This window comes from Archocentrus centrarchus, chromosome 6 (genome assembly GCF_007364275.1).
Source record: "Archocentrus centrarchus isolate MPI-CPG fArcCen1 chromosome 6, fArcCen1, whole genome shotgun sequence".
NCBI lineage: Eukaryota > Metazoa > Chordata > Actinopteri > Cichliformes > Cichlidae > Archocentrus > Archocentrus centrarchus.
In genome coordinates this window covers 29,093,130-29,109,252 of record NC_044351.1, presented here as the reverse complement: position 1 = coordinate 29,109,252, position 16,123 = coordinate 29,093,130, and the positions used below count along the sequence as shown (strand labels likewise).

General features: G+C 38.4%; 1 protein-coding gene across 1 annotated transcript; it reads right to left on the bottom strand.

Moving 5' to 3' along the window:
• Positions 1 to 3,535, bottom strand: LOC115782179 (protein FAM180A-like). Its single transcript, XM_030732234.1, has 3 exons — positions 3,119 to 3,535; positions 469 to 566; positions 1 to 365 (listed from the first exon to the last, which is right to left on the bottom strand). The coding sequence occupies exons 1-3, from the start codon at positions 3,195 to 3,197 to the stop codon at positions 36 to 38; spliced, it is 507 nt and encodes a 168-aa protein (XP_030588094.1). The 5' UTR covers positions 3,198 to 3,535; the 3' UTR covers positions 1 to 35.
• Between the last annotated feature and the right edge of the window lie 12,588 nt (positions 3,536 to 16,123).

Sequence of the window (16,123 nt, the reverse complement as noted above, 5' to 3'; positions counted from 1 at the left end):
ACAGTGAGTCATTGTGTTGCAGCACCAGTGTTCAATTAGTTTCTCAATGTCAGATCCTTCTTAATGGTTTTGTATAGGCTAACAAAGGATTCTGCCCACACGTCTCTTTGGTATTCAGTAATGGAAGTGGCCATCTGATGGGCAGTGTATACCAAAGTCATCATGACACGCTCAAAATCATCCTGATGCAGGTAACCAGTGTGATGTGAAAGGCTGGATATGAGCCTCAATATGTCCGTTAGCTTTTTGGGAATTATGTCTTCGCAGATTAGATCCAGGTTTCTTGTCTTTTGAAGGGAAGCTAGTTCAGCGTCTCTGACTGAAAACGTTCCATTGGATTCAAAATGTATGCCGGTCATCAATATCTATATTTGGTAAAAAGAAAAGAAATAATTGTTAATAGTTACATTATCAGTGTTTGGTTTTTACTCAGAAAAACTAAAAAAGCTTGTTTCAAAGTTGTTTCACCTCAAATAATAGATGAGCATCATTGATGGAGCTGAGGAACGTGGGGTTCGCCATAGCTGCCACTCCTCTTTTCATTCTGCTTGCAGCTGGAAATAGGGCTGGTGCATCGAGAGAGACATACAATGAGAATTAAGTGTGTTATGAATGCGAGTTTAAGTTTTCCATTCAAGTTTTTTTGTCATCTGGTTTATTACTAAGCATCCAAAAGACTACTTAAATATTTTCAGCTGGAAATCCTCATGACAAGTAAGCAATATTGCTTGTGAGGTACAATGAAATGCAGATTTTACTGTGAGGTGAAGGTTCTGGCACATGTGATACCCAGGTTTATCCAGCCCACAGCAGCAGGTAATCTATAATGTGGATTTTAAAGTCAGTGATCTCTGACCTTACATATAAATACTATCTGCTGTCAATGAGACATGACCTCAATCTTCAAAGGAAACATAGAAATCAAAGGCGGAGTAACATGTGGTTTATACAACAGGTTCCAGATGATTGTGCAGGGCTGTATATGAGCTTCAGCCTCAGTTTCACAGCATTCCAAAAACTTTCACTTTAACTTGAATATGAATTTTTGCAGAAGAAGAATTGCTCCATTGCTATACTTATAACCCATTGTGATCAGCAAAGACTTGCTAATAAGCACCAAACTCAGACAGACTAATGGAAATGTCAGGTATTTGGTGTTGACCCAAAATTTTCAGCAAAACTCTGCCACATGAAAATGCATAAGATCACCTGAGATAGAGAACCCATCTTGTAGAGTGACATGAAAATCTCATGAAAAACAGAAACCACTATGAATGACTTTACAGTACTTCACATACAAGAAATACATAGTGCCAAGAGATTTACTGAATACTGTTTCCACATATTGTCCCGTCTCTGACATTCATTAATAGCACAGTTTCATTAATGCATCATTTCTGCAATTCCGAGATCCAGGTGACATATATTTTTTTTTTCCAAAATGATGAAAAAGGAAGGAAATCATAATCAAAAACAGAGAGAAAGCTGCTCTGGCTTGTAGAAATGAGGGCAGTGGTGGAGTGATTCAGTCAGACAAGACAAACAGACAAAAAAAAAAACAAAAAACCTGAAACAAAAAGAGAGAATGAAACAAAGAAAAGCAGGGAGAAGAACAGAAACACATTAGGAAATTCATTGATATGCCAGAGTCATTTACCCAGAGACAGCTCTTTCACAGCATGTGTTTATTTCAGCAAATGAAACCCGATTATATTTTAATAGACCTTAAATCACTCAAGCAAGTTGGTCATTATATTAAGATAATGATCTCCATTTATCCAAGTTCTATAGAGCCAGTGAGAGCTTGCATTATTAAACAGTATAGCTTTTACTTTTTAGTGACTTCTCCAACTCACCCTTATTAAATTTTTTCATAAAACATATTACTCTGCATTACTGTACATGTACTAGGTATTTGTAACTGGTGATTAGGTCAGGACATAATGATTAATTCACATCATAATGAAAATGATAATTAGTTGGAATATTTATATGTAAGGTGATTGAAATCCAGCTCATCCAAACCCAGTAAAAAAAAAAAAATGAATAAAATAAAAATGTGTTCACCTTTATGTTTGAATGAAAATGCCCTGTTGATAGAATTTATAAGACCAAACTGACTTTTTTCCCCCTGAATTGCATACTTTTACTTGAAATGTTTTAATGTACATGCATGTTCCTGCTTATACTTACACACTTTTGTTTAAGACACATTTACTTGTATAGCAGCATGTGTACATTATTTTATTGCAACTTTTCCTCATTACCTTTTATTTATGATTAGATATAATAATTGTATAATATGAAACTTTTCTTATATGAAATATTTATTAGTATCAAACGCAGACAGGCCCAGGCATATTTTTGGAGCACACTGGATGAAGATGTGCTTGCATAGCGCTTATAGTACTGTCCTATTTTGAGTTGCTGATGTATGTAAGACTTTAATTGCAGCCTTATATCTTGCTGGCCAACTTTATGTGTTTGGCAGCTTCACCTAGCATCGGGAGGTAGTTGTTTGAAAAAACTTGGAGACAGCCAAAAACAATGCAAAACTAGCACGGTGCTCATATTTACCAGCTGATCTTTAAAAAAAGTTAATCTAATGCTGATGATTAGAGCTTTTCATTCCTTCTTGCTTTAATTCTTAAATACTGACTTATTGCCAGTGAAGATTTGTTGACAAGCACTCATAGCACGTTATTACACTGTGATAAAATCAAGAACACTTATAAAACTACTCAACAAACTCAACAGGCAAAAAGAAAGATCTGACACATGATCTCATCATTTTTACTTCATGCTTTTCATTATTCACAGAGTGTTTCCCCTCTCGGATCAGTTCATGCCTCCGGTCACTGCTTTCCCTATTAGAAACAGGTGCAGATGATATGTGAACCCTCAGTGGTAGCTGAGATTAAAAGTGAAACATTCTTTGACTAAAAATAGATATTTAATGGTAAAGATACTTAACTCACAGATTAGCACCTGTATTATAGGACAGGTAAGGAACAAGGATCACAAGATTCCCAACCCATCAGAAGCTAGTATTTGCAAAAAATGAACTGTTTGCTATTCTGCATTAACTTACATACTGTAGATACAGTTTAAGTCTTACCTTTAGTTCGACTTCGTGCAGCACCTGGCTTGATGCAGCAGTATAAAAGAGCAACTATAACCATCTTCCAGGGCAGCATGGTGACCTGATGTTAGTTGCAAAGCTGCACGCAGGTCTCTAAATTTACAGAGTATTTGGAGTCACATATAACATCAGACTGCACACTTTATTCATCACTTGTGCTCTCTGACTCAGTCTGCCTTCAGAACTGTGTTTTCTCTCCACCTCTTATCTACATTTGCTCTCTCTCTCCCTCCCTCCCTTCTCTCTCTCATGAACAGGATTACAGTACTTCCATCTGGTTGTCATTAAATTCAAAAACACCCTATTAATTTTGCACCATTCTTCTGGCCTCCCCTATTTCACGTATATGTGGATAACTTTAATGTCTTTGTCTTGTGTCGTCTTCATGGATGCAGCAGCAATCTTCTTTACTCAAACATGTTCTCACTGAAATGTCACAGAAATGTTTCTTGTCAAATCCTAAGATCCTTGACTGTATTTCGTTTACCTTCTCATGATATTTATTTTAATTCTACTGCAGTTTAGCTGCAACCTGCAAACCATATATTGATTTGCGGTATACAGAGTGATTACTCTCTGCTTCAGTTATCTGTCTGTGCTGTTCACCGGCTGTGCAGCCACATAAGCAAGCTGTCATGTGAAACATCTTTTGTGTCTCAAACACATTTGTTGTCACTTGCTATTAAAGGAATATTTATTCACCCGCCATCTGTCCCCAGAAGGACTGTATTTCTAAACATTACCCAAATTCTACAATGTCATGACCTTTATTTTTTACCTCTAGCAGTCAGCGTACCTCAGCTGGAGCTTATGTGAGAGTGCCAGAATGAGCACTGAGCAACCAGCTTGGTCTCTGTTCTTCTGTAGGAGAAAACTCAGCTAAGCGATTATTTCTAATATTATAATTCATACACCCTGAAGTCAGAAACAAAAACATCTGGAAAAACCACAAAGAAGCAGTTTGTTCACTGCTTGGCACCATTCACCTTCTACACAAGCCTGAGGAACAGTAACCAAGAATACAACCATATAAAATAACATTTCTTGTTCTAGCACTATTATAGCCACAATTTGTTCTACGTAGGGGTTAAAACTGATGTCAGTGCGTGAGCACAGCACTATGTTCGGTTCTCTTTTTGTGCTAGTTCAGTTGCATGTGTTTCAATGGCAGAATCAGAGAGATGTGGCAGTTGTGCTGTTGCAGAGGAATGCAGACACAGACTGTGCTGAAACTGGCAAGAGAGCTGTGGCCTCTGTGAGACCTCCAAGAACCACAGCTCTAGAACTTGAGCAAACATATTATTCTTTCAATAGACTCATTAAATAAAAAATATTATTCTAGGCTGTACAGTACCCCAAAGAATTTCTTTTCCTAAATTGGTATTCTCAGGGAGTGACTCAGAGGTCGATTGTTAGTGTTAAGATAAGTTTGGTCGTTTTATCAGGCATAAAATGGCTAAAAGGTGATCAACTTTCCAGTTCATCCTGGGTTCATGAATACTGAAAGCTGTATAATGTTATACTTGATTCCCTTCTTTAAAAAAAAAAAAAATTCAGCAGTGGCAAAGAAACTAAAAATGAACACAGGACTGCAAGATATGACAGCATCTGTTACATAACAGAAAAAAAAAACGTGTCCAGTAGTTGTGACTGCAATATTTTAGTGTATTTTGCACTCAGTGACTTCATGTCTCACCATTAATGCTGCATGTGAAGTGATACAGATTTTTCATATTACCATTCTGAGCAATACAGAAAATACTTATCTGGAAAAACAAAGCAAAAAAAGCATTGGCTGCAAGAATCTACAGCTTATATATAAGTTTTAACGATGTACAGGAAATAGCTAACTGAGATATAATACTTTATTCAGCAGCTTTGCAGAGGAGATAGTTCTGACTTTTTTCACTGTTGTAGTTACTATTGTACATATAACCTCCGAACAGCTTATAAAATATGACCTGCAGCTCAAGCTTAAATGATCCAATAATATACAATGAATGAATGAATGAATGAATGAATGAATGAATGAAAATGAGCCCACCTTTGCCAGTTGCAGAACTGAACTGCTGTTATACTCTGGATCTTGTCCTGATATATGGCATAGAAACTGAAGACTTAACAGTATTCCCTGAAAGCCCCCTCCTGTCTGATCATTTCTTAGTAACATTTACATTTACTTTAATTGATTACACAGCAGTGGGGAATACGTTTTATTACAGCAGAAGTCTTTCTGAAAGTGCTGTAACTAAGTTTAAGGATCTAATTCCTTCATTGTTATGCTCTTCAGCGCCAACACAGTACAGAGCAGCTACCTAAACTCTGCTCCCAGTGAGGTCGATTATCTCGTCAATAGTTTTACATCCTCACTGCATACGACTTTGGATACTGTGGCTCCTCTGAAAAGGAAAGCTTCAAATCAGAAGTGCCTGACTCCGTGGTATAATTCACAAACGCACAGCTTAAAGCAGATAACCCGAAAGCTGGAGAGGGAATGGCGTCTCTCTAAATTAGAAGATGCTCATTTAGCCTGGAAAAAGAGTTTGTTGCTCTATAAAAAAGCCCTCCGTAAAGCTAGGACATCTTACTACTCATCATTAATTGAAGAAAATAAGAACAACCCCAGGTTTGTTTTCAGCACTGTAGCCAGGCTGACAAAGAGTCAGAGCTCTGTAGAGCCGAGTATTCCTTGCACTTTAACTAGTAGTGACTTCATGGATTTCTTTACAAATAAAATTTTAGACATTAGAGAAAAAATTAATCATAACCATCTCAAAGATTTATCTTCATGTTCGGCTGCTTTCAGCACTGCTGGTATTTGTTTAGACTCTTTGGTGCTTTAAATATGCTGTTCAAAAAAACAAAAAAACAAAAACACTTTTTAATCAGAATATTGTATCAAGTCATCTTTTCTGACAGTCTTTTCACTAGTGCTGCATTTGGCTAGGGTCAGTGTCACTACTGCTAGCATGAGGCAATACCTGGAATCTACAGAGGTTGCACAAGTAGTCCAACTCTTCCACAATGGCACATCAATTTGTGCCATTGCCAGAAGGCTTGCTGTGTCTCCCGGTACAGTCTCAAGATCATGGAGAAGACAAGCAGCTACTCTAGGAGAGCTGGACAGGGCCGTAGAAGGTCCTCAATCCATTAGCAGGACAGGATAAGCACACAAAATGACCTACAGTAGGCCACTGGTGTGAATGTCTTTGACCTAACAATAAGAAGCAGACCTCATGAGGGCGGCCCCAGGGCCCAACGTCCTCTAGCTGGCATTTACCATAGAACACCAGAATTGGCAGGTCCACCACTAACGCCCTGTGCTTTTCACAGATAAGAGCAGTTTCACCATGTGATAGATGTGAAAGGGTCTGGAGAAGCCATGGAGAATGGTATGCTGCCTCTAACATCATTCAGCATGACCAGTTTGGTGGTGAGTCAGTGATTGTCTGGGGAGTCATATCCACAGGATGCACAGACCTCTACAGACTAGACTAGGGATCCTCACATCCAGGCCTCGAGAGCCGGTGTCCTGCAGGTTTTAGATGTGTCCCTGATCCAACACACCTGAATCAAATGGCTGAATTACCTCCTCAGTATGCATTCAAGTTTTCCAGAGTCCTGCTAATGACTTCTATTTTTGACTCAGGTGTGTTGAAGCAGAGACACATCTAAAACCTGCAGGACACCGGCTCTCAAGGCCTGGATGTGAGGATCCCTGGACTAGACAATTAAGAGCATGAGATCTGATGTGTTTTCAGTCTTCCTTTAATTTTTTGAGCAGTATATAATTTACATATATGACTTTCAAATTGTATTTCAGCTCAGTGATGGTGCAGTGAAGGTTCTGGGTTTAAATCCACTGGTTGGTTGTGGATTTTAATGTGTGGACTTTGCACATATTCCCCGTGCCTGAGTGGGATTTTTCTGGGTGCTCAAGCTTCCTCCCACAGTCCAAAGACATGCTTGTTAGGTTAATGGGTGATTTTAAATTGCCTATGTGTTTGAGTGGTTGTCTTTTTCTTTTTGTTAACCCTGTGATAGATTGGCAACCTGTCAAGGGTGTACTGTGCCTCTTGCCCTGTGGCAGCTGGAACAGGCTTCAGCATCCCTGAATTGGAGAACTGGAGGAAAATGGGCAGGACTTTGCCTGGCATTAGTATTTTTCTTAGTCTATGGGGGATTTCTACTTTTACTGAAGTAAAACAGCTACATGAGACTTTTTTCCATGATTAACTAGAGAATGAAATCTTTCTCGTGGCAGGCACTTCACTATTACACAAAGGTGTAACTAACAACATTAATTGTGGCCACAGTCCATTAAATGTTTATGTGAAGGCCCCAATACTGGCTAATTCCTCGCAAATGGGACAGAGCCACATATCAGTTATGTGTCATAATACATATTTTGATAATAATTATTGTTATTATCCTGGGTTAGTTGCCCAGTGTTCTGAGTTGTTTGGACTTTGAGTTTTGTTTTGCAGATGTGTTACAGGTTCTTGGTTTGCTTGGTGTTATATCTTGTATAGGTTTCTGTTAAGTATATTTTGATCATGTTTGCAGTTTCTTAGTCAGTTCTCCCTCAGTATTCCTCCCTCCTTTGTCAAGTCTTCTGTGTTGTTTCAAATCTGTGTGTATGTTACATTTGGTCACTTCCTGTTTTATTTTGCCAGTCTTCTGTTCTGTGTGTCGTGTGTCTCGTCAATGTAATTCTGTTCACCTGTTCTCCCCGGATGTTTCCACTCCCCGCTCGTTACCTCATGTATATATTGTCTGTGTTTTGCCTTGTCCTTCGTTGTGTTGTTGTCAGTAGTTCCTGTCTTTGTGGTATGTGTGTTTCCACTCCATGTTTTGTGATCTTTGTCAGGATGACATTTTTGTGTCCTGTTCCCTGGAGTTTTGTGTTTTGAGAAAATACTTTTCATTAAAACCTCAATAGTGATGGCTGTCTTTGCAGTCCTGCACTTGGGTCCAAATTCTGTCTGCTATGCCACCAGCCATGACAAATTATAATGATTATTAACACAGGTGTTCTGTGTACCACACTAATTGGTACTCAGAGCTAAGCAGCACATCACAAAATGACATTCAATGGCCCGTTGGTTTTCAGAGACAACATATAACATAAACTTAGCACAAAAAGTAAGGAACTTTGTGTTTGGTCAGTTATTTGTTGTAACAATGCTTCTTGGCAATAAATCCTTTACCATTGGAAAGCCTGTTTATTTCCTCTTAAATGTGCCACATTTGTAAGGAAAATGCATTTGGATTAAGCAGCAGAGCTGAGTATGTGAGTTTCGCCCATGAAAAACTTGCCAAATCTTCTTTGCCAATGCCAAACAGCTTATTCTGCTATTGGCTCTTGTTTGTTGTCATTTACTGGATGGATGATTGAAGTCTGAAGAAACAAGACATGTTGGCAATTTAACAATTCACTTCATTTAACAAACAGGGGCCTCAGTTGCATGTGGAAGAACCATACACAGCCACAACAGCCTGGCACCTCCTCCTCATGCTGGTTTGTCACAAGTCAGCCAATCTGGTTGTGTTGGTCACTCGGGCACAAGCAGCACACACAAACTGATCCCACAAGTGTTCAATGGGATTGAGGTCAGGACTGCAGGCATGCCATTCCATCCTCTCCACCACCAAGTTCTGGAAGTAGTCTCTGATAAACTCTGCTCTATGGGAGTGAAAATTGTTATCTTGGAGGATAGATTTAGCTCCCAGACTGTGGAATATGGGATTGCCACTTGTTCTCATTATGATATCTCTCTGCATTGAGATTGCCTCCAGTGAAGAAAACCTGATTGTCAGCAACTGGGATACCAGAAGCTTAAAACAAGAGTCAGTAGCAGAATAAGCTTTCTGGCACTGGCAGAGAAGATTTGGCAAGTTTTTCATGGGTGCAACTCACATACTCATCTTTGTTGCTCAACCCTCAAATGCATTTTCCTTACAAATTAACAGGCTTTCCAAGATTTATTGCCAAGAAGCATTGTGGCAAAGAAATAAACACAAATTTCCTTACTTTTTGTGCTAAGTTGATAGCATATAGAGTGGCAGTTCTGTGAAACGAAACACCTCATTGATGAGAGAAGCCAGATGAAAATGGCCAGAATGACTTGAAGTCACAGAAAGGCAAGGGGAGCTCAGATTACTGCTCTGTATGCAAGTGTGGTGAGAAGAAAAGTGTGGCGAGCCTGAAGTGAGCACAGAGTCATAAAATATGTTTGAAGAGTAAAAGAGTGTCACCTAGTTTAATGACTCATGATTTCTGCTGAGGCTGCATGTGGTGGAATCAGATCTTGGCATTAGCAGCAAGAATCCACTCACAACCTGCCAACAACACACACTGCTGATGGTGTTTTAGCACTGTGGGGATGTTATATTCACACTCTTTTTTATTAACCGTGCAATGACAAATGAAAAGTTCTAATTGCTTTAATGACCTTGGCAATGGGTTCTGTGGTTTTGATGATTTCCCCAGTTATCACATTTGAATCATCAGACTACCTTTGGGATTGCTGTACACTTACAGCACATATATCAGGCTGATAAATCTACAAGAACTATTTGCAGTTCAGGATGAACTGTAAAGTTTCCAGCATTTTATAGAATCCATGACATGAAGAATAAAAATTTTGCCACCAAAAAAAAAAAAAAAAAATATCACAAAATGTTTAAATATAAACGCAAAGTCATCCCAATTTCTGTCAAATTTTGGCTGTGTATGCTCTTTAAATTCATGCGACACAAGTCTGACTAAAGCTCGAGCTATAATCATAGTTGTACTAGCTATATTTGTCCACTAGATGGGACCATTTATCAGCATCAATTTTCAGCTGGTGTGGGCTGCCACAGAATGATGACCAAATTAAACGCTGAGCTGAGTTTCCTATTTTTTTTTTCTTCCTCTTTCAATTATATGACAGAAATTTGTAAATAATTTTGAAACTTGGATATGATCTTATTTGTTACAGCTGGATTCAAGATATTTGGCAAATTATGCCTTAAGTAATAAAACTGTAGATTTTGAAAATGTCTCTAAACAGAAGCTTGGTAATTTTACATTTTCACATCAACCCATCAGCATTTTCTCTTCTCGGATACTATATTTAACATATCACAGGCAGTTGCCACTTCACAGCCTGGCAGCAGACAGCCAAGCTTTTTCACAGACCATCTGTCATCACTATGCTGTATTGTATGCTGCTGTCTTCAGGCCAAACCCATTTTATGATCCATTCAGCCACCCTCCTGTTTTTAAAGGGATACTGACTCCTCATCATTTCTGTCTTTTGGGACACTCGCTTGGTCTTTTGCTGCAACAGTAACACATCACCAGTCATTCAGTTCAACGTCCATCTGTTTGTTATAAACACAGACCATAGGCATGACTGTAATTAGCTGTATGGAGAAGTTCAAAATCCCCCAAAATGCAGTTGAAATGTGACTTTTTCAGTCTACATCCAAACTACAAAAATAGCATTGTGGGAACAGAGCAGACTTTGGATTCCAGAGGGAACACAATTACCATACTTTGACAAATGACCTGTGTTTTTGCATTTGGGTTTGAGTTGCAACAAATGTCCACTACCATCATGGCATGAGAAAAGCAGCTGCATTGTCTCAGAATAAGAAGTGTAATTGCTATCATGGTGTTCTCTCTCTTCTGTGTTTTTAAAGAGACACAAAGTCAGCTTAAATTGAATGGAAAAACAAAAAAAACAAAGTTAAACATTTCTTGGATGTAAAATAAATTACGCATAGGGGAAATGTGTATTCATAATGAAAGTATTTAATAAAGCTATGCCATTGTTTTGGGCTTCTGTTAATAACTGCTTGTTTTGCATGTTGTATTTCTTGCTTACTGAGCACAGTTGGTTTCAATTCCTAGTTTTTCATCCATTGTAATAGTCTGACCCACCCTCATCAGTTTCACCTGATGAATTTGCCACACCAGTTACCAATCAGCTAATCAGTCTGTTTATTTAGTATTGTGCATGAGCTTTTACCTGTTTATGGACTCTGAAGGGGCTTTTCCTGCCCCTTGCCAGAGCTCTTTGCCCTGTTGGCTGCCTGCACATGACCACAGTCTGGATTAAAGGTTTGGACTCTGGCGTCTTGCATTTGGGTCCTCTTCCCTGCGGTTCTTACAAACTGAAAGTGTAATATCATTAGCCTCATTGCATAATTACCTCAGTCGTTTTTGTCCAAATTGAGCTATCTGTCTAACTCTACGATGCAAAAAACTGTAGCTTCATTTAGGCAGATATTTCAGTTTGGCCAAAAAATGCCTTATGCTATGAGGCTAATGACAGAAATCATTCGCTGAATTCTAAAGGTCACTTTGCCATATGTGTATGCATATGGTTATGCCATAAGTCATGCAGTGTTTGACTATGATATTTTTTGGCAGCAAAATGACCTTATAAATTCATATACTCTGTGTTAAACAAAACCGATTTGTGCATTTGTGGTCAAATTAGTTCAGAAAGATGTTTTTACAGGTAATATTGCTTGCAGACATTTTGCCACTGCACATATGCATCCTTACACAAGCTCAAAACTATAAAATCATCAATCCACAATAAAATCATCAGGTAATATTTTGGCATGGTTGTCAGTACCATAATAAAAATGTCAATTAGACCACTGTTGATCCATTTGAAGTATTCTGTGCTGTTTTACATGCATATTTTTAAATCACCATTTCTTGAATTTGCATTTATTTGTGACAGATTAATGTTTGCTGACTGTCCTCAAGTATTGTGATTTTACTCATGGAGAAAGATTAAAAGATATTTTTCAAATACATTTTAATGCACACACATAACAAAATATGTTGACTGGATGACATTCATCTAATATTTTCAGATCTAAACTGCAAGAAAATCCTTGAAATATATATATATATATATATATATATATATATATATATATATATATATATATATATATATATATATATATATTAGTTTTGCATAATACCGCTTGTTTCATTCAAATCTTTTATGCAACACCTTCAATCTCGAATGCTCAGCCTGCAGACAGAGACACAGTCTGAACCCATCATGCTGAATCCCTCTCTTATCTCGAGGACGACAGATGAGCTGTCTGCAGTGGCAAGGCCTTGAACCCCTCGTTGCTCACATTCAGCTCTTTGAGTCTTTGCTAGAGTTTGTGGGTGTGTGTGCACTTTTATTTGAATATCCTGTGTGTGTGTGTCTGTAAATCCTTGGCTATATCCACAGTATTCACTTATGTAAATCCCAGATCTTTTGCTTTTTTCCTCGCATATCCCTCTTCCTCACCATCCTCTTATGCTCGTTGTACTTTTTTATGCAGCTTCCCCCTCATTTGTCTTGACCTTCACATTGGAATCCATCGTCAACTTTTTGAATCAGAGGGGATCAGAGGGAAAATGCAGAGATGTAGAGCACTGACAGATATGCAAATAGCACATAAAAGGAGAAAATTCTATTTTACTACTATTCAGGGATGACAGTTTACAAGTGGCTCACTTGCATCCCTTTGAAGCAAGTTCAGTTCCACTGCCTTCTTCTAGTTAAGCTGTAGTAATGGCTCAGTAATCTGAGCAAGTGACCGTAGGGCTCATTTTCAGGCTGCACAGACGCTAGCAGTTCAAGGCCATTACCTCACTTATGACTCTAGGTCCTGCTGGGAGCTGGGAACTAAGACTGCTTTTCACCCTACTGGCAATAACAGATATGATTTCTTTAATCATTCTTTTAATCTCTTAGTGCCCATAAAAGAAAATATTAAAGAAGAAAAGCTTGGAACTACACACACACTTGTGAGTAAACACTCAAATAGTTTTATACATGTACAAACACTAAAGATATTTATTCAACAGCCTCACAAAAGCTCAATAAAATGTCAATAGAAGCTTATCAGACTATCTGAGGCCAATTTTTATGTTAATGTCAATGTCCTAATGGACTTAGATTCTATTGAAATTACAATTAAGGCTACTGTCTTGCTATATGAGGTCATTGACAGGCTGATAGACTGTATTAGTCATTTCAGCTTTGATTGTTTTCTTCACTCTTTCTTCTGCACTTAAGCATTTAAGCTGGATATTGCTGTCCTTACTTTTCCCTCCTTTTCAGCCATGCCAGAACCTTGGATGAGATATAGCTCTTGGCTGGCCCAGTGTTTTGCACAACTATCATGTTGCGAGGATGCTTAGGAATTCAGGATCCCGTCTCACCAGAGGCTTAATCCAACATTTCCACCTCCATTAGCATATTAATAATTTTGGCTTTCCGTAAGCTTTACCAACAATAGCTCATGGCTTGGCTTTTTATTAATTAACTGATTAATTAGAAAGACCTTCATGGTTCCCAGATCATGACTTGAAATTTGGGACAGGCATTACTGCACCTCTTAGAAAGAACTGTAATTAGTCCTTGTTAGTTTGCAGCCACTGGCCTCATACAGCTGCTAGCATGGTTGTAGTCTCCAAGTCTCGTTATGGTATGCCTTCTTCCACCGTGTGAGCCCATCTGAGCATCTTTGATGGTGTGTGTCAGGTTTAGCCTGACCTTAGATTTTCAAAAGAGAAGCCTTACTTCATCAGTGCAATTACTGTCGTTCTCAAATGTCCATCATTTAATACAGACCAGCTTGTGTGGGAACACAGGTAAAAGCACAAAGGGCAAAAACAAATTATCCAAAACTAGTAGAACTGGGAAATAAATGTAAAATTATTGTTTTCACAGTTGTGCCCTTGGCACTGAAGCTTTATGCTGGAGTGAGTGGTATATATCAAGCTGAGCTCAAAATCAGTAGACAGGGGAACTTGCCGTGTATTGTGACAGCGAACAGGACATGAGATGAAGGTTAGTTGTGATTGATGGTGTTGCCCGCAGTGCTGTCACTGAGTAATTGACCTGAAGTCATTTGAGTTGTTAGTATTGAATTAAGCATCTGTAATGAAATCATAGACCCAGGCAGTGCTAAATGCAGGGATTCATCTCTAATGCAGCAAGAGTGATGAGATTACTGCTGCACTCAGGTTTGTGTTCCGTGTGTGAGTATCCTGGTTAGATTTCAGGGGAAGACACAGATGCAGCTACAGGGGTGACTTGGAAAAATTTTATATATATATATATATATATATATATATATATATAATAACTTCTGACTTTTAGACTGAGTAACTGGAGATGCAGATAGTTCATAGCCCAAAAGAATACAGTATTGGAATATTTGGCAACTTAGAGAAATCTGAGTCATCACAGTAAATGTTGGAGTGCTTGTGTTGATGCTGCTACTACAGAAATGCTTGACCTACTTAGTTTTACAGTATTTAGCTCAAAACTTCTGAAGAAAAACATACAGGGAGCATAAGAGCATCCAGTTCTCATTTCACAAACTTTGCAGAATCTTGTGCTCTATTTTGTGTATTTTGCAAACTAAATTAAGTGTTTTATCATTAAATTAATTCACTAATACTAGTTTTTTCAAGGTGCATGACAAGAATGATGAAAATGTTCTACTTGGATGACTATATGGGCCTTGTGGCATTGCTTTACTGGAATCAGATTTGAACTGTCTTAGGGATACAGTAATTTCTCATTCACAGGAAACACCGTTTCAGTGAAAACAGCTTTTCTGTCTACGGGAATGCTGGCTCACTCTTTCTGTGGTCTGATCTCTGACTGTGTCACACAGTGAAAGGAGAGTTGGTTCATTTTGCAAGTATGTATTTAGGTCTTCAGTTTACTTGCCAAAAATTACCATCTCAAGTAACCTGTTAAATTTCATAGCCTTTGGGAGCCACAGTTGTACATTGAACCTTTACTTTGTCTTACTGATTTGGTAAGGCAGAACTAGTGTACTATAAACAATAACAGATGGAAACCATGGACAATGGGTCTCCTAGAGGATGGTCAGCAGTGTGACTAATGGTTTGTCAAGGGTAAAAACAAGGATGTGAGCAATACACTGATTGTAAAAACTGGATCTGTGGTTACACCATTTTTACTGTTATTGGAGTCCTGGCAAGAAAAACATCAATGCCACCTTGATGAGAAAGATATCCACGGCAACTTGTCATGAAAAAAACACAATAAATGTTTTAATAAGGCAATGACTCAAATTGCAATTGGGAGATTCAAATTGCAGCTAGTCCATTGTTGCTTAGTTGTAGGAAATACTACAGGTTTTTAGACACAGGAGGGCTGCAGTTCATCAACACGTGCCGTCAACAACAAACTACATGACTGAAATGTCACTGTCTCCTAAAAAGAAACAGCAAAGTTATGTTTCTTTGTCTAATTTTCCTCATCTGCTGCAGCGTTTCATTAATCGTACTCTTGGACAGGTTGTTAGTTACAATTTTAAGTGGGTGGAATTCAAAGTGGGAAAAATGCTCGGGATTATGTTTTAAAAATGGAATGCTATGTAAAAAAATAAGGGCCAGATTGTCTAGTAATCATGAATGTTATGTTATTAGAATACATTGCAGATGTGGATTAAAATAATAAATGAAACCATTTTTGCAATGTCTGACTGTTCCAGAGCTAAAAGGGAAATTGATGACTATACACAGTGTAATTACATTTTTTTGTTATTACTTTAATCACCTGATTTTAATACCTTTTGAAGGAATACTGCCTTTCCATACAATAGAGGTTCAGATGTATTTTTGTGGCCCTGATGGTATGTTTGATGAGCTCAATTAACATCCAGCGGGGAACTGTGACCTTTCCTCTCTTACTGTGTCTACATGGACTTTAGCAGGCCCAGAGAGTTACTGTACTCTGTTGGTGTGGTCGTGGAAGGTGATATGCGAGAGCAGCTGGTTGGTCTCCACAGCCAGCCTGGATGGCCTCCCAGCAGCTGATGAATATCTGTGTATGAGGGTATGTGTTACTGAGTGTCATAATCACATAAATCAACCACACTGCTGGGGATCTCCCTGTTACATCATTACTTCAAACTTTC

Coding starts and splice junctions, on each gene's coding strand:
- LOC115782179 (XM_030732234.1), bottom strand. CDS start 3,197: ATGCTGCCCTGGAAGATGGTTATAGTTGCTCTTTTATACTGCTGCATC. Junction 567..3,118: donor TGCACGAAGTCGAACTAAAG/GTAAGACTTAAA, acceptor TCGATGCACCAG/CCCTATTTCCAGCTGCAAGC. Junction 366..468: donor ATGCTCATCTATTATTTGAG/GTGAAACAACTT, acceptor TACCAAATATAG/ATATTGATGACCGGCATACA.